The sequence below is a fragment of the Neofelis nebulosa genome, chromosome 5 (assembly GCF_028018385.1).
Source record: "Neofelis nebulosa isolate mNeoNeb1 chromosome 5, mNeoNeb1.pri, whole genome shotgun sequence".
NCBI classification, from domain to species: domain Eukaryota; kingdom Metazoa; phylum Chordata; class Mammalia; order Carnivora; family Felidae; genus Neofelis; species Neofelis nebulosa.
In genome coordinates this window covers 37,372,363-37,396,089 of record NC_080786.1, presented here as the reverse complement: position 1 = coordinate 37,396,089, position 23,727 = coordinate 37,372,363, and the positions used below count along the sequence as shown (strand labels likewise).

The 23,727-nt window shown below is 37.3% G+C and overlaps 1 protein-coding gene across 8 annotated transcripts in view; it reads left to right on the top strand.

Annotated features, from left to right (window-relative positions):
- TFDP2 (transcription factor Dp-2) overlaps positions 1-23,727 on the top strand; it is a 183,555-nt gene that overhangs the window by 115,499 nt on the left and 44,329 nt on the right. For 6 of the 8 annotated variants that reach the window (XM_058730082.1, XM_058730081.1, XM_058730084.1 and 3 more), the window contains 3 exons: positions 12,252-12,355; positions 19,817-19,938; positions 21,347-21,394. In XM_058730082.1, the coding sequence (XP_058586065.1) occupies positions 12,252-12,355; positions 19,817-19,938; positions 21,347-21,394 (274 nt within the window). Of the gene's footprint in view, positions 1-7,575; positions 7,611-12,251; positions 12,356-19,816; positions 19,939-21,346; positions 21,395-23,727 lie in introns of all 8 variants that reach the window. The other 2 variants (XM_058730088.1, XM_058730083.1) reach the window with 2 other exon arrangements.

Here is a 23,727-nt window from a genome sequence, read left to right as displayed (position 1 = left end):
TTTTAAATTTAAGAATGCAACTTTTAAGTTGTAGGTGCATCTGTAGTCATTGCCATCTTTTATAAAATCAGGATGATATCTCTCTTGACTGTGAATTTTAAATGATTTCATTTGTTAACATGGTCTGGGGCAGGTTACCATCTTAAAGGGGTTGTGAGCTTCTTCATGAGGATGATTAAGAGTGCTTGTATATTCTAATCCTTGTAAATTCTGATCCTTGTGGTTGCACACAGCTGCCTTGATCTACTCTAGCCATTCAGTGGCTGTTGGTGTAAGATAAAATGTGCTCTCTTCCTCTCACTCTTTTACTAGGCATGCACGCAGTGCCCGTGTGCCATCTGGTGGGTGTATTGGCTGTGGTGATGGTGCTGGAAGTAGTGGTTAAATGTATCTAAACATTGAAAAGTTGTAACATTTAAGAAGGAGAGACTAAAGAAAGGGTCATTCACCTTTCTTTTTTTTTAAGTTTAAACAGAGATAAGTGTAATAGAGAGTCTATTTATACTCTATTACTTCCTTAATTCGAACAAAGAGAAAAAGGAACCTTGAAGCAGTCTTTCCCATATTTGTTAGAAATATGCATTCCCACCCAGTTTCTGATTCTTTAGATGTTGAGTGGAGCCCAGGAATGTGCATTTTGAATAAGAAGCACACTAGCCCCCTCCACCCCCTTTGCATCTTATGACCAGGCACATTTGGGAAGAATTGCTATGAAAGATTGGAAGAGCCAAGCTGTCTGAGGCCATATGGTAAACTTATTCAAGTATTAATCAGAAGATATATTGTCCAAAAAATGGAAAATTCTAATTAAGCATGTAAAAAGAAATGAAAAAATTAAGACTTAAAGGTTTCCTTTAGTGAGCAAGATCATAGAAAAAGGACAAAATGACATGTTTTAACTAAAGATAAAGAAGCCAGTGAAAAAAGCAATAGGATCAAACCTATAGATGAGACCAATATTTTCTTTTTTTTTTTAATTTTTTTTTTTAACGTTTATTTATTTTTGAGACAGAGAGAGACAGAGCATGAATGGGAGAGGGTCACAGAGAGAGGGAGACACAGAATCTGAAACAGGCTCCAGGCTCTGAGCTGTCAGCACAGAGCCCGACGCGGGGCTCGAACCCACGGACCGTGAGATCATGACCTGAGCTGAAGTCGGACGCTTGACCGAGCCACCCAGGCGCCCCGAGACCAATATTTTCAAATAGACATTTAAAATATATTGAAAAGGGAGCACCTGGGTGGCTCAGTCAGTTAAGTGTCCAACTCTTGATTTTGGCTCAGGTCATGATCTCATGGTTCATGAGTACAAGCTCCGCGTCAGGCTCTATTAACTGTGGAGCCTGCTTGGGGTCCTGTCTCTCTGCCTCTCCCTCCACATAAATAAATAAACTTAAAATATATATATTTTAAGGAAAGGAAAAGAAAAAAATATATATTTTAAGGAAATATATATTTAAAGAAAGGAAAGGAAAATATGTATATTTTAGGAAAGGAAAAGGTCCTACAAAGAAAACCTAGTGAGAATGGATTAAATGAGTTTGAAGATGTTTTAGGTTTGAGGAACTAAATGAAAACAGCTATAATATTCCAGATATCAGAGCTTGAATTAAGTTCATTCAAGAAATGAAGAGGCATTGTTTAAATCCTGGCATATGGGAAGGTGAAGGAAGAAATTCTTTTCTCCTTTGAAAGTGAAGAATCCAGGGCATTTATGGTTTTAGATACCAGAGAAACAGCAAATCATTTTCAAAGGTGTCCTCCATGTAAAAATGCTTATCAAAGCCAAGAGAACAGATTTGATCCTTTAGGCAAAGTATGTAGGAAAGACTGACAGAAAGATTTATTGACCCATTTAGGAGCATGCCCTTAGGGCCAAGAGCCTGTTTCTTGTTAGGGCCATTTCAAGGGTTCTTTCTTTGGATCCAGGAAAGATTTTGGTTAGATGGTCCATTTGGGGGAATCCTACAAGTTCTGTGTTCTAACAGCTGCAAAAACATTGAAGCTTTTCTTCCCTGCCTATGGTCTGTAGGAATGTGCATTTCAGATCTTCTGTCCTTATCTCTGCACTATAGAATGCTTGAATTCCATTTTAGAACCAAGTACAGAGGGGGAGATTCTAGAGGCCACTTTAACTATTAAACTTTGGAGATACTAGGAAATTTATCTTCTGTTTCTCATACCTCCCATTTGCAGCAATGTTGTGGTTATGGTTATGTAGATATGCTCTATTTTACTTATCTTACAGTTTTGGTGTTTCCAGTTGGATATGCTGTCTTTTCAAATAACTATGAGTTATTAATGTGTTTTATTTATGAAGATAGTGTGTGGAACTATTGAGCCTGAGTTACTTGTCAAATAAAAGTGATAGATATCCTCTAAGCCATCCGTATTGTTTCTCTCTAGTCCACTCTTCAGTGATGTATATGGCTTTCTAGATGGCTGGCTGAAATTAGAGCTACAGTCTTAAGGTGTGGAATCTTTTCTGTTTGCAAAATGAATTGGCCTATTCTAGAATCAACCTGTGACTTGACCTCATTAGTACTGTATTTGAAACCAATTGATAGTTCTTTATAACACTTATTAACAAATAGCTAAAAGGTTAGTGCAGGAAAGAAAGAAATGCTTGACACTTTGCATTTCTGACTCTGCTTACTCTCTGGTGGAAATGTTAATCACGAATGAAATAAAAGCATGTGATACTGTCACATAAATAGGCAGATCTGTGGAGCAGAATAGAAAGCTAATAAATTGACCCAAATGAGTAAACAATCAAAGTAACGTTTCATATCAGCATAAGGGAGGGAAAGTAGATTATTAAAAGTAACCATTGGGGGGGGGGGGAGTGGATCTTTTACTTCTCACATTGAATAAATTCCAGATGAGGCAAGGATGTAAAATTTTAAATGAAGGCATCAAAGTATAAGAAAACATGGGGTGTGTTTAATACAATCTTAATGATAGCTAATTTCAAAGAACAGCATAGCCAACTGGAAATACCAAGCCTGTAAGATATGTAGAATGTAGTATGTCTATGTATAATGTGCACCTCCAAGGAGGAGAATAAAGATAAATAAACTTTGCTCTGACCTTCATTATTATATTTAAACATACTTACAGGCCTTTTTACGTATGACACAAAAGTCACAAAAGGAAAGAATTACTATAAAATTGACCACCTTCTTTAAAAATGTGCTTAGAAAATCATACGTAAAAGCAAAAGGCAAATGTCAAATTGGGAAAAATATTTGCATCAGATATAACAAAGTATACTTTTTTTTTTTTTTAATATTTAAAGAGGGTCTGCCGATAAAAGAAATCACCAACAGCCAATAGAAAGATGGAAATCTTCAGGAAGGAAAATTTAGATGACTTAAAACATGTCAGCCTTACTCATAATAATAAATTAAAATCAAAATAAAATGAGAGGCTGTTTTCAATTTAAAAGTTGACAAAGTTTAACACACTGAGATGGTAAGGATATGTGGAAATGAACATTTTTATATATTTCTGTATGGAGGGTGAATTGCTGCAATCATACAACCAGTGTGTGTAAAGACACATATAGTCATTGCATTATTATTTGCAGTAATAAAAGATTTTGTTAATAATGTTTGTAATACTAAAATATTTTCCATTACTAAGGGATTGATCAATAAACTTCTAGAACCATAAAAAGTAATACTGTGTAGCTAGCAAAGTAAATATTGAGGCAAAAGTATATATATGGGTTTGGAAGGACATCTAAGATACAGTTATTAAGTGGGGAAGAAAGCACATGCAAACTGATATATGGGAACAACTATATGGGAAGGAAAAAAGAATGTTGTGCATATATGTTTGTGTATGCTTAGAATCCTTCTGGAAGGTTATATACAACTTGGCACCAATAGCTATCACTGGGAAAGGGAATGGTTAGGTGGTGGTTGGGGATGGGACGAGACTTACGCGTCTCCTGAATCTGTATCCTACGCTTCCATCCAAACATTCATGTATTCATTCATTCATGTAGCAATATCTGTTGAACTCTACTATGTTGTCAGGCACCATGTGCTAGGTGCTGGAGATAGAGCAGTGGATGAGATAATGAAGCCCCTGTCCTTATGGAACTTAAATTCTGGGAGTGGGCAGGCAGATAATAACCACCACAGCAAGTAAATATTAATAAGCAATATATCATATAGAGATAAGTACTCCAGTGAAAAACCATAGTAAATTAGGAAGTACTTGTATAGAGTGGTCAGGCATCTCTGAAATGATGACCAACCAGAGACTAGAATAAAGCTAGGGAATAAGGCAAGTAATTATCTGAGGGAAGAAAGCAAAAGGATTGCATAATCTATAATTAGCCTGTTACTAATGAGTATGAAATTGCCTAAGTCACTTTTTTCCCATCATTTTTATTAGTAAGGTATAATTTGCATGGAACAAATCCTAGTCCTTTTAGCCTGGAGTTGTACAACTTGGATGAACACCTACACCACCACAAGCTAGGTCATTTTCTAACTATTTAGAGCTGAAGTTGGACCCTGTGTATGTGTATGGGATATACCACTACTTCTGATTTGAGGTATTTATAAACCCATAAAATAGCCATATTCTTTTTTATGGTAACTTTCTAATTTGGTTCTTCTAGAAAGGATGTGATATAGGCTTAGGTGAAGGTTTTTCCAAAAATCAATTCAAGCCAAAAAAAATTTTTTCCCCAGAGAGTCAGTACTGTGAAAAAATAACTTATACTGGCATCATGTAGACAAACCACAGTTATTTCACTGAATTTTTCATTCTAATTGAATATTGAAGGTGACTAACTGTAACTGGAACCCTGTAAAGAATTATGAGTGAAAGAAATCTTTGGTGTCTAGACAATTCTAATGGAAAACAGAAAGACTGTAATTACTTAGAAAATTGAAATAAAATTTTGAGCCAAAATTGTGTGCCTGTGCCAAGATTTGGCATAAGTTTTCAGCTGTTTTTCCAAGCCACTTCCCTAGGTGATTGATCTTATTTAGTTAATTCAGGGAATTGCCAGAACCAAAATCCAGGAAGGCCTTTAAATTTTTGTTTTTAATAAACACACCAACTGCCAGAAATTGGCTTCTGGACAGTGTCAGGCCCCTGTTGCCAAGGAGCTGTGAATTAAGGCCAGGTACTTAGGAAAAATTCTTTAGACCTGCTTTGGTTTACTTCTCTTGACCTGACTGAAATTTGGGGATATTGGATGTTTATAACCTATTTAAATACATCCTTTTGAGTCACACAATTTTTTAATCTTCAAGAAAAATTTGTTTAATGTTTATTTATATTTGGAGAGAGAGAGACAGAGACAGAGTGTGAGTGGGGGAGGGGCAGAGAGAGACAGAGACAGAATCTGAAGGAGGTTGCAGCCTCTGAGCTGTCAGCACAGAGCCTGATGCGGGGCTCGAACTCACAGACTGTGAGATCATGACCTGAACCGAAGTCGGACACTTAACCGACTCAGCCACTCAGGCACCCCTTGAGTCAGAATTTTAAACATTTTCATTCTGCTGCTGAACCTAATTGATTTGATGAAAGTGAACAACGTCTGAATACATGGCTTTTATTTCTGAATATTACAATTACTGAAATCTCAGTGGGGCACCTTTAACTACTTCCAAAGCAGATTTCATTTTAACTAATTATAAAACACAGGTACCTCATTTCTAGATCTTTATGTTGTTTCAACATCTATGACTGATTCTCACGTGCTTTCCCTTCCTCCCTCCTCCCCTCTATCTTTTCCCTCCAGAATGGCAGTGGTTTTTTAAATTATAAAACAAGTACATGCATGTTCATAAAATGTTTTTTCAAGTAATAAAAAAGTGTAAACCAAGTAAAACCTTTCTCCTCACCATAACCTCTCTTACATTTGTTGTTTACCTTGCCATACCTTATATGCTTATATAAACTTATGTGTATATGTAGTTAGGTAAATGGAATCCTACTAATCATAATCTCTTATAATGAGAACGTTTTCCATGGCAAACATATACTTGTAATTTTGTTTTAGGGACTGTATAATATTCCATCATATACATGTACCAAAAGATGTTTATACATTTAAATTGTTTTTAGGTTTTTGCCTGTATCTATAATGCCGCAATCCTAGGACATGTATAATTGTTTTTATCGGCTTAGTTTATTAGGATATATACCCAGCAGAGGAATTGCTGGTCACAGGATGTTCTCATTATTAATTGTGATGTGGATGAAGAGGCCAAGGGTCAGCTTGCCACTTAGGCAATGGAGGGCAGTTGAAAGGACATTTGTTGAAGTGGAAAGAAGCTTTAAAATGTATATAATTGTTTTTAAAGGGCTTATTTAAAATTTTGTACTCTAATTCACAGACTCATTCCTCTCTAATTACTGTCCTCCAGAAAGACTCTTTAATACCCCCTCCACCACTAGGGTGTTAGCCCCTTGAGCACAGGGGATGGTGTCATTTGCACTGAATATCCATAATGCTTGGCATAAGTACTTAACATATAGTAGGTGCCAAGTAAATATTTTTTAAATGCACCCATTTTGCCACATTTTTACCAACTCAGGGCATTATCAAACTTACTCATCTTTATCAATCTGGCAGGTGAAAGGTTTATTTATTTATTTATTTATTTATTTTTTTAATGTTTATTTATTTGTGAGAGAGAGACAGAGTGTGAGTCAGGGAGGAGCAGAGAGAGAGAGAGACACAGAATCCGAAGCAGGCTCCAGGCTCTGAGCTGTCAGCACAGAACCTGACGCGGGGCTCGAACTCAAACCACGAGATCATGACCTGAGCCAAAGTTGGATGCTTACCAACTGAGCCACCCAGGCGCCCTGAAAAGGTTTCTTTTTTTAAAAAGTGTTAAATTTTTCATTAAAATCAAGAATCTTTTCATATCCTAGATAATTTGGGTTTCTTCATGTGCTCAGCTTATTTTTGTATTGAGGTACTGTTTTATTGTTGTAGACATATAAGTGGGAAGTTAAGTAAATAAAAGTTTTTAAGGATAGTTTTTAAGGATGACCTATGTGTTGCAAATTTGTTTACCAAGTCTGAGATTTGACTTTTAAGTATATTAGGTCTTTTGCTATTTAGAAAAATATTTATTTTTAGGTAGTCATGTCTGTCAGTCTGTTTTCAGTTAAGATTTCTAAATTCTGGGGCACCTAAGTGGCTCAGTCACTTAAGTGTCTTGATTTCAGCTTAGGTCATGATCTCACAGTTTGTGAGTTTGAGCCCCGCTTTGGGCTCTGTGCTGACAGCTCAGAGCCTGGAGCCGGCTTCGGATTCTGTGCGTGTCCCTCTCTTTCTGTCCCTCCCCTGCTCATGCTCTGTCTCTCTCTCTCTCTCTCTCTCTCTCTCTCTCTCAAAAGTAAATAAACTTACAGATTTCTAAATTCTGTAACATGATCAGAAGGACCTTCTTCATTCCCAAATTATAAAAAAACTATTATTATATTTCTTTAAATACTTTTGTGGCTTTAATTTTTATGTTTAAGTATTTGATCTTTCTGGAATTGATTTTTGTACAAGATAAGAAATTGAAATCTAAGGTTTCTTTTATCCAGGTGGACACTTCTTGTCTCAGAAACATTTCTTTCAGGTGTGTGTCTTTATTTTGTTTTAAATTGAAGTATAGTTGGCATACAATGTTACATTAGTTTTCGGATGTGCAAGCAAAAACATTTTTTAAGTAATCCACCCTTTCCCCACTGATTTGAAAATGCTACCTTTGCCATATATAAAATTTTCATGTATACATGCAATAATTTCTGGACTTTAATTTCTGTTTTGTCAAGGTTTTTCTATCTGCTTCTTAGCAATAGCACATTTCAATCACTTCAACTGTGTAATAATTTTGAAATCTGGTAGGCTAAAGTTCCCCTCTTCCCTGTTATTCCTTTTTTTAGTTTTCTTGGCTGTTCTCTTTGTCTTTATTCTTCCAGATGCACTTTAGAATCAATTTGTCAAATTTATGAAGTTCCCTCTAAATTCTTTTGGTATTAACTGACATAACAGATCTGGCTTTAGTGATGTTTTTCATTTTGTTTTGACCAAAGTTCTATACTCTTAATTCTTCTTTAGTGTTAGGTTTAAAATTGGAGTCAATTTGTTCCCTAACCTTAATTGTCTTTTTGTGTTTCTTGTTCCACTGGTTTTTGCAAGTTTTTGACTTTTGTTTCTACCAGTATGTCAGTGATGATCTCATTTTAAACATTCAACAGCACTGAGGTCAATTTTTAAAATCATCTGAGAAGACAAATACCACATGATTTAACTTACATGTGGAATCTAAAAAATAAACGAACAAACAAAAGCAGAAACAGACTCGTAAATACAGAGAACAAAACTGATAGTTGCCAGAGGGGAACAGGGTGGGGGATAGATGAAGCAGGTGAAAAGGATTAAGAGGTACAAACTTCCAGGGACACCTGGGTGGCTCAGTCAGTGAAGCGTCCAACTTTGGCTCAGGTCATGATCTTGCACTTTGTGGGTTCGGGCCCTGCGTCAGGCTCTGTTATGACAGCTCAGAGTCTGCAGCCTGCTTTGGATTCTGAGTCTCCCTCTTTCTCTGCCCCACCCCTGCTCACACTTTTTCTGTCTTTCAAAAATGAATAAACATTAAAAAAACAAAAGAAGTACAAACTTCCAGTTATAAAATAAGTAAGTCCACAGGGTTGTAAAGTGGGGAATGTAGTCAATAGTATTGTAGTAATGTTGTATGGTGACAGATGGTAACTGCACCCATCATGGTAAGCATTTTGTAATATGTGTAATTGTCAAATCATTATGTTGTACACCTAAAACTATGTAATATTGTGTGTCAGCCATACTTTAATTAAAAAAATAAATGTGAGGGGCACTTGGGTGGCTTAGTTGGTTAAGCGTCTGACATCGGTTCAGTTCATCTCACTTTGTGAGTTTGAGCCCCATGTCAGGCTCTCTGCTGACAGCTCAGAGCCTGGAGCCTGCTTCAAATTCTGAATTCTGTTGTTTGCCTCTCTCTCTGCCCCTCCCTCCCTCCCTCACTCTTTCTCTCTCTCTCTCAAAAATAAGTAAACATTAAAAAATAATAATAATAAATCTGAGAATCAGACTTTTCAGTGTTGTGCTCTTCCTCATATGCCTGTCCTACCTGGGACTGAGTTTATGGCACAGGTCTATCAATTCCATAGCTGTTCCTCCCCGTAGAATCATAGGTTATTACTATCCAGTTAGGGTGAATTCTAAAGTGGTGAACAACTATATTTAGGATGTTTGATATAACCTTAATCTTTAGCAATTGGTAAGATATGCATCTTAGATAAAAAACAAAAATCAGTTTCATGGTTACAGAGCAAGGAAACTTTATTTGATATACCAGTTCAAAATAATAAACAAAGGACCTAGCATTTTAACTTATTTCAAACCCAGTATAAGTAATGGCACCTACTAAAAAGTCACAAAAAAAATGCAGCTTAGGCTATATTATAGGAAATATGGTATCCAGATTAGAAAAGGTGATAGATAGCTCCAGTCTATGCTAATCAAGTGGTTATATAGCTTTGTGCATCTGTTTTGTGCCAGGGACTAAACCAGGTGCTAGGATTACAAAGCTTAGAGACATAGCCCACTTAGAACTATGTAAATGGTAGCTAGAACAAGCAACTATCATAGGTTTTGTGAAAAGTCAGAAGGGCATCCAGGAACTAGACCACAGAGGCTGGGGACAGCTTTTAAGGAGGAGGTGACACACAGAGCAGAGGCTTGGGAGGTGGAGCTATAGCCACCTTGTAGAAATTATTTGTCCTCACTCTGTCTCCATTACTTCATGTGTAAAACGGAGTCTCTAATAATACATTTTACACTGTTGTCCTAAGTGTTAATGATATATATATGTATATAATATATATACGTATATATGTATATAAGTATACACATATATACATATATATGTGTATACATATATACATATACATATATAATATATATAATTGTATATATATTATACAATTATATTTAATATTTAACAATTGTATAATGTATATAACATATATACATATATATATACACGTATATATGTATATAACATATAATGATACACACACACACACACACACACACACACGTATAGGAAGCCTCTGGAGCAGACTCTGGCACACAATAATGACTTAGGAAATAGTATGGCATGCCATTTTGAAGTGCTGGGAGGTAGAAGTTGTCCCAGCAGAGAGAGACTTCAAGCAGAAGGAAAGGAGTGTGCCAAAGCTGGAGTGGTTGAGCTGGAGCCTTTCTGGAACTGCAAAATATTTAACCTGATTAGAGTGGAGGAAGCAGCCGAAGATGAAGCTGCGAAGGGAGGCAGGGGTGAGATCTCCAGATAAGAGCTGTTGTGCCATGTTGAGGAGTCTGAGAGGCATTGGACATGTTTGGAATCTTTAAAGGCCTAAAGTAGGGGAGTGTCCAGAGCAGTTTCCCCAGTTGAAAGACGGGTTTGTTACAGATGTGTGGAGGGGCTAGGAAAGCTGTTTGAAGTAGCATTTCCAGGTGGAGTGGTAGTGCTCAGCCCTGGCTGCAATGCTGAAGCCATCTGGAGAACTTTCAACAGTCTGATGCCCAGGTTCACTCCCAGTCAGTTTTATCAGCAGCTCTGGGGGTGGGACTGAGGCCTTGGTATTTTTTATTGAGTCCCAGATAATTCCATTACACAGGCACCATGGTGAATCACTGAGTTAGCGGGTATATGTAATTCGAATCAGATTTAATAAAGTTGCAAATTAAACAAGTGCTAGCAGCATAAAGGAACCAGAGTAAGAAGATAACAAGTAGGATACAGTGGTCAGTTGAATGAGGTGGGGTTGGTTATTTCTGGATTGGGTCACTGGGATGATTTTGATCGTATTACCAAGACTCAGTCATATACCAAGACTGAGGACATGAAGGCAAAGCAGGTTTGTGTATTAGACCTTGCTGAGTGGGCGTGAAGAAGATAAGGAATTTTATTTTTAAATGTGGGTATTGAGGGAAAATGATAGAGGATAAATGGACAGAGAAAGAAACTGAAGGGGAGAAGCCAATGGTGCGGTCGAAAACTCAGGGGACAGAGTAAATAACTGATGAGTGAGACCCCTGAGAAGACAGGACGTGCAGAGACACTAAAGTAATTTGAGAATTTCCACTCAGAAAGAAGTAAAAATATGTGAGGGTGCAGATAGGTTCACAGGTCCAGGAAGAGAAGCTATAATATAGCCTGATGGCCTGGTTTCCTTAATTGTCATTTTTTTCCCCCAGAGTTTCAATATTGAACCTCTTTCAGATACTTTCTTGGGTGATCTCTTTTGTTATATTAGGTTACTAAGAAAAACATTGATAAACTGAAGTTTGTCCAGAGGAGTTAATAATTGATACAGTTCAGAAAATTATAGGTTAGTTTTTCATCTCAGGAGTAGCACTTGGCTGCCTTAATTTGAAATTCAAAGAGGGGCGCCTGGGTGGCTCAGTCTGTTAAGCATCTGACTTCGGCTCCGATCATGATCTCTCCATCTGTGAGTTTGAGTCCCGCTTTGGGCTCTGTGCTGATAGCTCAGAGCCTGGAGCCTGCTTTGGATTCTGTGTCTCCTTCTGTCTCTGGCCCAACCCTGCTCATGCTCCTTCTCTTTTTCTCAAAAATAAACATACATTAAAAAAATTTTTTTTGATTTAAAGTGTTGAAATCACTTGAAAACACTGTACACATCCCATAGTTTCCGATATCACTAACTAGGTAGCATCATATTTTTTTTTCTCTAGTATAAAACCTCAAAAAACTACCGTCTCATTTTGAAAACATGTTAATTTTTAGTATAACTATTTTCTATTATACTATAAATATAAATAAATTCTAATGGATATTTTACTTCATATTCTACTTCATACTTCTTTTTATTCTATGATACCTAATAAAGACCTAACTGGATTTCTCAACTGTGATACAAACTGTGATTTGCATTATGTATTGCATTATGTTTTTTCCTCAAAAAACCCACTAAAAGTCTGTCAGGCAGACTGAACTATTTATTTTATAGTTTTCCTATTCAGAAGTAATTGTATTCACTACAAGAAAGCAATCATTAGTATGGCTTTTCAGTAAGGCTTCTTATATATAACTTAAATTATTAAGATAATTATAATTACTAAAGCAAAACTGGGGTTAGGAGCATGAATGTATAGATAGAAGGTGGCCTTGATATTGCAGACATTAACCTTATATTTGGTATCATTTCAGGTAACATTTCATTTGTTGCGTTTCCGGTTTCCAGCACCAACTCACCAACAAAGATTTTACCAAAAACCTTAGGACCAATAAATGTGAATGTTGGACCCCAAATGGTAAGAAAATCATCAAATCTTAGAATTGGAAATTTTGCGTGGGCAAGACTAATTTAAAATTAAAGTTTAAAATTTAAAGCTGTAGGTAAAAAATTCCCATTCATTTCTTAACTCAGTCACTTTTTGAAAAAAATTTTGTTTTCATCTGAATATAACTGGTTAAATCTTGAGAAAAAGAAAGCCACTGTGCTCTTCAGTGTTTAATTTTCATGTATTTGAATATGTGATTTCTGGATGTGTAATATCAAGGTTTTTTTGCTCCCTGTGTGAGGATTCTCTTGTTTTTAAATTGTTTGATTAAATTGGTTCAAATCTGTTATGTTTTATGTTCTCTTTTTTCTTATAAAATAACTTTTATTGCCCTAAACTGCGTACTCTCCTATAAATTGAATATGACCCAGCAGTTCATCTATATTGAGAGCTATTAATCTTCGGCAGTAGAAATAATGAATGAAAAATGAAAAATGTTTAACTGTTACTCTGAAGGTAGTCCATTAATTATTTAATTATGCAAGAGCTTGAACTATACAGCACTTTTAGAAAGCTTTATTTATAAACAAAGTTGCATGCAATTTCTCTAAAAACTGCTTACTGTAATGGTCTCACCCACCTTTAGCAAAAGTATGTAAACACTTGAATAGTAAACCTTCATTGTCAGCGCTTGCATATGTTCTCATCTACAGAGCAATAAGGATACATTTTGCCCATAATACTCACTATTGTGGACTCTGTTGAGTGCAACATTATTCAGGCAAGAATATATTTTAACATACTTAGTGACTTCAGCAAATCTTTGAGATTTTAAGACATTCTAGAAATGACATTTTTCTTGATCACTTGAGGACTGTTAATTATCTAAAAAATTCAAGCCAAAGATCTTACACAATTTACTCTAAGTATGTGAAGAATGTTATCTAGCTTCAAACCACATGGAGACTTAAGCTCAGGTAAGTGTCCCCATTTGTAGGTAGTTCAGGGTATGTTTCAGACATTACTGAGCTTTTGCTTCTCACCAGCCCCTGCAGTGGGTGCAAATGAGATAAGGCACCTGACTTTAAAGTCTGTATTTTGAAAGCCTTTTATATAAACACGAAAATTAAATAAACATGCCCAAACTCTTACGAGTTTCATCCTTACAGTACTCCTCTGTTTTGAGAAACTGTTTCCTGTCAGTATTTTAGTGATACTGCTACGGCTCAAATTTGAATTCCTCTTTTGGCGACAGTTTTTCTTTCCATTGTCCATTTGAACTAATATGTATGGAAGTAACTTTATACTTCAGTTTTGACGATGATAGGTGGTCTTACTCCATTACTACAAACCTGAGAGTCAGCAAAACAAAGGTCAGAAGAAGGGAAGGAGATTGGGGCTCTTTAAGCCAGGCCTTAATTTGTCTCCTTAATTCTGAGGTGCTTTTTACAGTTCTTAGTTCTTAGACAGGAATGAGAGCTTTCTTTTTGACCTCCTAATTGTTGTAGAATTCCACTTAGTGCCATTTCTCTCTTCTGTTGCTTGTCTCTTCCGAATATTGTCCCTTCACCCTCAATCTCTCATCTGTGATTAAAAAAGCATTTTTTTAAGTTGAAAAATTCTTGACTAAACCTCACCCATTTGCTTCTTACAGTTGTCTTTCTCCACTTGCCCTTCAAATTTCACATGACTCCTTGCAAGCCAAGTCTTAATGGTAGATAGAAATTTCAAATAGCCCCAAGAAGAGAGTAGTTTTCTGTGTTAATAGAAACTAGTTTAGCAATAACTGTGTTAGTTTGGGATACTTGCCCTCTACTTAAAGGTATCCTGTTTTTATATATATATATGTATGATAATCTCATAACTGTATTTTAACATGGTTAAAAAGTACATGTTTCTTGGGGAGCCTGGGTGGCTCAGTCAGTTAAGCATACGACTTTGGCTCAGGTCATGATCTCACAGTTCGTGGGTTCGAGCCCCGCGTCAGGCTCTGTGCTGACCACTCAGAGCGTGGAGCCTGTTTCAGATTCTGTGTCTTCCTCTCTCTCACCCCTCCCCCACTTGTGCTCTGTCTCTTTCTCAAAAATAAATAAACATTAAAAAAAATTTTTTAAGTACATGTTTCTTATAGTGAAAACTAAAGTTTTGTGAAATAATGAAATCCTTTATTATAATCCCTTATAATTATATAGATTTTTTCCCTTCAGAATACAGATATTCCTTTAGTTTGTCTTTCTTTTTTTAAATTGAAGTATCATTGACACACAATATTACATTAATTTCAGGTGTACAATGTAGTGATTGGACAAGTCCATACTTTATGCTGTTCCCCACCAGTGTAGCTACAGTACAAGACTACTACAGTCTCTTGGCTCTTACTGTAGATGGCAGTAGTACATAAGATATATTGATTAAAGGCAGAAAATCTTCCGAATGAGGTTCAGTTGCTGTATGATTTTCATAACCCAACTGTAATCTGTTGTCAAAAAAACCACATAATTACACTTAAATTAAGGATGTCTTTGGGCATGGGGAGAGGTGGGCACTTAAATTTAAAATAAGTGTTCATTTTCCTTATTAGATCAACAGAATATAGGAAGTAATTACCTCTAATTTCAACTTGGGATTTCACAATTATGGTTCAGTTTTAATAAAGCATATCTGGACCATCACCTATGTAATTTTCCTGCGTTCAGTGGTTGATCAAGTTCTGTTGACTTTTCTTTGATTTTGTTTCTTAAGTTTCACTGCCATTGTCCTAATTTAGGAACTCATTGCATCTCACACGAACTTCTAAATTGTCATTTTAGTTCAAGTCCATCATTCCTCCAATTTGTTCATTCAGGAAATGTTTACTAAGGATTTCTATTATTTTTTTTTTCAACGTTTTTTATTTATTTTTGGGACAGAGAGAGAGCATGAACGGGGGAGGGGCAGAGAGAGGGAGACACAGAATCAGAAACAGGCTCCAGGCTCCGAGCCATCAGCCCAGAGCCTGACGCGGGGCTCTAACCCACAGACCGCGAGATCGTGACCTGGCTGAAGTCGGACGCTTAACCGACTGCGCCACCCAGGCGCCCCTAAGGATTTCTATTATTAAGGACACACCAGGCACTGTGCTGAGAGAAAGGAATAGAGTATTGTTAATCACTCTCAGATCAGCAAAGAATATCAACTGACAGTTTAACATTGAGGAAGAAAAGAATAAGCCAGAACATAGCAATTCATTTACAAAGCCCTTCTCAGTAATGATAACTAGCTTTTTTCTATGTCCTATTTTCCTTCATCCTCTCTTCATCTTTACTTTTCTACAAAGCCCTTTAAATTGGGTAAACTGAGCCTGTAGGCTACCGATAACAGATATAGAAAAAGAATTTAGTAATAATATTGCACAGGGGCCCCTGGTTGGCTCAGTCAGTTGAACATCCAACTCTTGATTTTAGCTCAGGTCATGATCCCAGAGTCGTGGGATCAAGCCCCGCATCAGGTTCCATGGTGAGCGTAGAGTCTTCTTAAAAGTCTAAGCTCGGTGGGGCGCCTGGATGGCGCAGTTGGTTGGGCGTCCAACTTCAGCCAGGTCACGATCTCGCGGTCCGTGAGTTCGAGCCCCGCGTCAGGCTCTGGGCTGACGGCTCGGAGCCTGGAGCCTGTTTCCGATTCTGTGTCTCCCTCTCTCTCTGACCCTCCCCCGTTCATGCTCTGTCTCTCTCTGTCCCAAAAATAAATTAAAAAAAAACGTTGAAAAAAAAAAAATTAAAAAAAAAAAAGTCTAAGCTCGGGGCGCCTGGGTGGCGCAGTCCGACTTCAGCCAGGTCACGATCTCGCGGTCCGTGAGTTCGAGCCCCGCGTCAGGCTCTGGGCTGATGGCTCGGAGCCTGGAGCCTGTTTCCGATTCTGTGTCTCCCTCTCTCTCTGCCCCTCCCCCGTTCATGCTCTGTCTCTCTCTGTCCCAAAATAAATTAAAAAAACGTTGAAAAAAAAAATTTTTTTAAATAAAAAAAAAGCCTAAGCTCCTGGGTGGCTCAGTTGGTTAAGCGTCTGACTTTGGCTCAGGTCATGATCTTGCAGTTTGTGAGTTCAAGCCCCACGTTGGGTTCTGTGTTGACAGCTCAGAGCCTGGAGCCTGCTTCGGGTTCCCTCTCTCTCTGCCCCTCCCATGCTCGAGCTCTGTCTCTCTGTCTCTCTCAAAAATAAATAAACATTAAAAAAAAAAAAAGATGCTCTTTCTCTCTCTCTCCCCCCCCTCTGCCCCCTCCCCCCACTTGCACGTTCTCTGAAATAAAAAAAAATAATACTGCACAAATTATGCAGTCTATTTCAAGGGTAAATTGGAATGCTTAGATTTGTTTTGTCTCCTGTTCTAGAAATAGAGTAGACAAAGACTCATCAAATACTCAAATTTTCCTTCTTAAGCTTCACACTCAAGGTCGGCATGATATAGGACATTTGAACGTGTGATGTAGTGATTGTTGAGAATGATATCCTTTATATTGTAGAGTATTTCCTTACTGGATTTTATGTGGACCTTTGGCATGCCAGTGAATAAAGAAGCTCCTTTATTTTCATTTTAAGAGCTAAGTCTTCAGTTTCAGTTCATTAAGTATTTGCTGTGCCTTTTCTGTGAATATCTCCTAGCAGTGTATGAGGCTCTGCAAACATTCACTCTACCCTTAAAGATGGTACACTGAAATGGAGGTGCAGAGGTGAGGTGGAATGTGTAGAGGGGGTAGGAGGTACAAACACATTGTCCAGTATTCATATTTTTTCATGAGGTAAACTTCTGCATTCCTCATTTAATAGTCCTTGGAATATAGTAGAGAATCAGAATTCCCCAGATACCTATCAGTGTTTCTTGTCTTTTGTTTTTATTTTCTTATCTATAGAATTAACTTACTAAAATTATTTCCTAGACATTTGTATATAGTAATATCTCCCTAGCCCCAAATTCGCAAAATACACACAAACAGAGGTAACTAAAGTTCTTAAATATTTAGCAAATGAATAAATGTTGGCAAGACTTTATTTTTTTTAATAAGTTCTTCTTTTTTTTAATGTTTTTGAGGGAGAGAGAGCACGTGCATGTGTGAGCAAACGAGGACAGGGGCAGAGAGAAAGGAACCAAAGCAGGCTCCACACTGACCACAGAGAGCCTGATATAGGGCTCTAGCCCACAAACCGTGAGATCATGACCTGAGCCAGAGTCAGACCCTCAACCGACTGAGCCACCCAGGCACCCTGATGAGACTTTAAAAACCAAGTCTGCAGGCCTCTGGGTGGCTCAGTTGGTTAAACCCCACACTCTTGATTTCTGCTCAGCTCATGATTTTGTGGTTGATGGGCCTGAGCCCCAGGTCGGCTCTGTGCTAACAGTGCAGAGCCTTCTTGGGATTCTCTCTCTCCCTCTCACTTTGCCTCTCCACTGCTTATGCCCCTGCGTGTACTCTATCTCAAAAATAAATAAACATTTAAAAACCAAGTCTGAACTGAACTTGAAATACAAATGGATCCTTCTCTTTGTTCTTTACGGAGCACATTAGCAACTAACTTAATGACTAGACTTACACCCAGCTTGCAGAAACAGGTGTCATTTGATCAGGGAGACAAAAATTAATTAATATTTTGACCTACATAAGGCAGTAGAAGTAGAATTATTTCTTTTAAGATCTGTCATTTAAAAATTATGTGTTACATAGATGCTTTTCTCTCTTAATTGGGACTTAAACAGAACCTTACTATTGTGGAAATTTTCAAAAGTATACAAAAATAGAATCTCTTCCCTTAGAAAATCCAAAGATCTGGGGTTGCCCAGGTAGGGACAGTCCCGTGCCTCTGGGTTGGAATGAAAAAAAAAAAGAGCATCCCTTTGTGCCCAGCAGCTCATTCTTTGACGGTTATTCACATGGGGCCAATATTGTTTCATTAACATCCCCATTCACTGGAGCATGCCCTTAATTTTTTGACAAAAATACTTTTAAAGATATTACTAAAATACTAAATTGTTTTTTGTATTAATTATTATAAACATTTTGGAAAGAAACATGGTCTCTTTACCAGTGAAGTCTAAGAAGCATTTTGGTAACATATATCAAAGAACTTTTTTAAAATGTCTGTATCCTTAGTTCCATTAGTTACCTTTCTGGAGTCTGTCCTTAGGAAATAGATATTAAGGCTAAGATCATTGTACAAAAATGTTCATCACAGTATTGTTTATACTATTGGATAATTGATCATCCATATGTATCTAACAGTAGGGAACAGTAAATCAAATGTTTTACCATTAAAATGTGTTTGAAGAGGAGCATCTGGGTGGCTCTGTCAGTTGAGTGTTTGACTCTTGATTTCGACTCAGGTTGTGATCACCGGGTCGTGGGATTGAGCCCTGCCTCGGGCTCCAAGCTGAGTGTGGAGCCTGTTTAGAATTCTCTCTCTCTCTGTGTGTGTCTCTCTCTGTCTCTCTCTCTCTCTCTCTCTCTCTCTCTCTCTGTCTCTCTCTCTCTCTCTCTCTCTCCCCAACTCAGGCTCTCCCTCACACTCCCTCTCAAATTAAAAAAAAAATTAGTAACAAATACAATGTCTTCAAAGAATATTTAATGACATGAGGAAACGCTCTTGAAAAAGAAGATAAAATTGCGTCTGTATAATAATCCAAATTGTGGGGAGCCTGGGTGGCTCAGTTAAGCTTCTAACTTCAGCTCAGATCAGGATCTCCTGGTTTGTGAGTTCAGGCCCCACATGGGGCTCTCTGCTGTCAACGCAGAGCCCCTTCAGATCCTCTGTCTCCCTCTCTTTCCCCCCACCCCCGCCCCAGTCTCCCATGTGCACATACATGCTCTCTCTCAAAAATAAAAAACATTTAAAACATGGGGCACCTGGGTGGCTCAGTCAGTTAAGCGTCTAACTTCAGTTCAGGTCATGATCCTGCAGTCCATGAGTTGGAGCCCTACATTGGGCTCTGTACTAACAGCTCAGAGCCTGGAGCCTGCTTCAGATTCTGTCTCCCTCTCTCTCTGCCCTTCTCCCACTCACACTCTGTCTGTGTCTCAAAAATGAATAAATGTTAAAATTTTTTTTAAATAAATATAATAATAACAAGCTAAATTGCATAATGCCTTTGTATATATTTGGACATGAAGATCCAATTTACTGTTGCCCTAGTTTGAATACATCAAGTTCAACTGCAGTTAGGTTCTGTAATTTCAAAGAAAGCTTCTTGCTTTTCTCATTTTTAAAACATTGTTAGTTACCAACTTAATCCTTCCAAATTGCTGTTCACTTGCTGAAACCTGAAGCCATATCACTATTCAAGATACTTGTGCTTTAAGATCCTAGAATATAAGCAAATCAAAGTTTATGATTTAGATGATTGATATTAAGTACATTTTAGGCAGTGAGATTTCCTCCTTATATGTAGCTTAGCAATCAACATGATTTTCTACATGTATGCTTTTCTTTATAATTAAGAATATTATTTTCTGTGTCCTAACCTTATAGATTATAAGCACACCACAGAGACTAACCAGTTCAGGAAGTGTTCTGATTGGGAGTCCATATACCCCTGCACCAGCAATGGTTACTCAGACACACATAGCAGAAGCTACTGGCTGGGTCCCAGGGTAAGACTGTTGTTGCAAGTTAACCATTTTTAAAACTTTTTTTAAGCTGTGATCTTTTCCTCTCACTCTCTTGTGTTCTGTTCTTGTTTCATGTTAGTCTAGTCCTTAAAAACTAATGTGTGGCCTTTAAAATCACCTGTTTTATTTCACTTTATATCTCAGATATGAATCATTTATGGAGCAATCATTTTTAAATACAATAATTTGTACCTGTGTCTTCTGACTTTTTCACCTCTCAAAAAGTACTGTTTTTATGATTATCACATTTAGCTGCTTTGGAGATGCACGAACTATATTGTTTTAATAAACATAAGAAAAGAGTTTTATATTAAGTGTTGGCTATCCTCCGAATTTCCTATAACTTTTTATTTCCTTAAAAACCAGAAAAGGAACTAGGGAAAAGAAGCCAAATACATTAAAATTTTTATTGAGTTTTTTCTTGATCCTTTTAAAACACTGGACAGTTAAATCAATATCCCTTGCGTTATTCATTTACCACTTTTAGTATTAAACTTTTACATGTTTCATCTCTGCCTGTAGATACCCTTACCCAGCCTTTCTCTGCTCCTTATCATTTTACCATTTAATCGTCCTGTAAAAGAAAAAAATCTTAAGATAAAGGACTCAAAACTTCATTTTGTCACTTTAGAAGTTATTTTCATGGTGACATACTGTACTCGTAGAGTAAGTTTGACTTACAATTGTGAGTTAGCAGACAGTAAATTTTGGTTGTGTAAGAGCTTTCTTGTTCCCAGGATGTTAAATAATTCTGGCAAAGTGTTTTAAGCCATATACATGTTCATGTGTATACACATATAAACACACATTAGAGACAGAATAGTTTCATATGAATACATCCTTTTCCACTATCAAATGAGATGAAACGACACCATCACCTGTAATCCCATGGCCTCTATTCAGTCCTTAATACATGAGGACCTAGAAGTTACCTTGGATTTCTGCACAGCCTTGAGAGATTATAACATGAAAGCCATGCCTGTGCCAGTCGTGTTGGCCTGCTTTGGAGATGGCCAGGGTTTGGGTATTTTCAGCCCAGCTGTGTTTCATATTAGGGGTGGAATGATTGCTCTGTTGTTCTGGAATGAGTCATACTTTCTGTGCCTTTCTAAGTCTGCAACATTGCTTCCCATATTCCTCGAGCTCATTTCAGCCTACAGTATTATATTGTGGTCTTTTTGATCCTATGATAAATTTTATTATGTTGTGATCTCTTACTCCTATGATAAAATTATAGTTTTTATTTTATGGACATATCTTTCATGTTTGTTAGGTTTTGTGTTTTGATATATTTGCTGTGAAACTAGACAAGTTACAGTAAATTATTCATAAAATAAAGTTGTGTTTAAATACCTGTTCTTTTTATGCTATCTTTTTTTTTTCTTTTTAGTGATAGAAAACGAGCTAGAGAATTTATAGATTCTGATTTTTCAGAAAGGTGAGTATAAGCGTTAAGTGTTTTGTTTGAGAGATGCTACTGTGTAGAGAGGAGTTTGATGTCTGGACGATTCTAGTTTAATTAGAGATGTTTTTCTTCACAGGACTTAATTGAGTTTCTGCCATTATTTTATACCTCATTGAGTGTTGTATTTAATTTGTCATTACATAAATTCATTATATTTACATAGGTTCAAAAGAAATCATCCTGTTAGTAGATTGGCTGTTGGTAGTGTATTATTTAGCCCTCTCCCTCCTTTTGGAGGATGAAGTGTCCTACCAAAGTGAATATTCGACGTTACCTCAACATGCCCAGATTTTTTAAAAAGAAGTTTTATTGAACACATTTAAAGATTGTAGTAAATTCTCACTTCTTTCTTAACTAATAAGTCGAGTACAATATAACATTTCCTTAGACTATTAGGACAGTGTTTCTCAGTGTGCATCAGAATCACCTGTGGAGGGGCGCCTGGGTGGCTCAGTCGGTTAAGCGTCCGACTTCAGCTCAGGTCACGATCTCGCCGTCCGTGAGTTCAAGCCCCGCATCGGGCTCTGGGCTGATGGCTCAGAGCCTGGAGCCTGCTTCCGATTCTGTGTCTCCCTCTCTCTCTGCCCCTCCCCCGTTCATGCTCTGTCTCTCTTTATCTCAAAAATAAATAAAACATTAAAAAAAAATTAGAAAAAAAAAAGAATCACCTGTGGAGTATTGAATGCAGTATGAATGTCCACCAAGTCAGAAACTCCAGGAATAAAAACGATCATGTAGGGTCATTAAAGTTCAGTATGCCATGAAAGCCACTACATGAGGTACCATATTAATGTTGTGCTGGTTTTTTTTTTTAAGTTTATTTATTTTTGAGAGAGAGAGAGAGAGAGAGAACACAAGGCAGGGAAGGGCAGAGAGAGAGGGAGAGAGAGAATCCCAAGCAGGCTCTGCACTGTAAGCACAGAGCCCAGTGTGGGGCTCGATCTCACTAACCCTGAGATCATGACCTGAGCCAAAATCAAGAGTTGAATGCTTAACCAACTGAGCCACCCAGGTGGCTCTATATAAGAGCCACGAGGGGCTCTATAGTGCCCAGTGTGGCACTATATTAAAATAAGACCTGTTGTCTTCGAGGCAGGAATTCTCTAAGGTTGTTACTTACTATCTTAAATAAAACTTCCCCAGCTGTGCTTTCTAAATTTAATTTTTGATTTTTGATTCTAAGATCTTTTAACTCCTTTTTCCAGTGGTGTTTTAATCTCTGTTCTTTTGTTAGGTCATTTGCTCTCAGGATGATAAATAGTTTTCTGTCTTATCTCTTTTCTAGTTTGCCACCTCTGATTTGCTGTGCCCTGAGAAACTAGGTAGCCAAATGCGTTAACATTCAGTCTAAAATAAAAATGAGAAGACTCTGAGTGAGGACCTTGAGGCGATATGTATTTTTTAAAATGTGTGTTTTCTTGCATTGGGACTGGCTGTACTTCTGTTCCTTTGTGGCATTTGTTGCTTGGTTCTTGATTCTTAATTGTTTTGAACAGATAAAATAATGTCTGAGGAACTGCTATATCATATAGAAATATATGGGGAAATATATTCTTTTCTTCCTACCTAATGGAAATTCCTCTTTCTAGCTCCTGCTGGTCTTTGTGTTTATCCCTAGAAAGGGCAGCAGTACAAGTTCTTATGATGTATTCAGCAATGCATAAGGCCTTTTATAGTACTTTTCATTAGTTATGATTGGTGGCCCTTATGTACTGCCAACAATATAAAAAACATGATTCTATTTACACTCCTTCATAAGAGAGACCTCTAAAGATCACATATAAAAGTGCCAGATTGAGTTTGTTGGTATAAACACTGATTCAACTTTTCCTTTTTGCATATGATTCAGTGACCTTTTTTTCTAGTGATTTTTATTCTTTTTATTTTTTAACGTAACTTTTCTACAATGAATCCCACCCCCACCCCCACAATCAAGTCACGAAGATTACTGCATGTGATTTTTTTTAATGTTTATTTATTTATATTTATAGAGAGGGAGAAAGAGAGAATGCAAGCAAGGGAGGGGCAGAGAGAGAGGAGAGAAAGAATTCCAAGCAGGCTCCATGCTGTCTGTGCAGAGCCCAACAAGGGCTTCATCAGGAACCATGAGATCATGACCTGAGCTGAAATCAAGAGTCAGACCTTAACTGACTGAGCCACCCAGGCACCCCTATTGTTTTTCTTACAAATGTTTATTTTCCTCCAAATGCATTGTGTTCTTCTGTAACGCTGTGAAACATCTTTGTTTCCCTTCTCCCAGAGTTGAGGTTCAAAAAGCCAGCTCTCAACCATAGACTAGTCTTTAT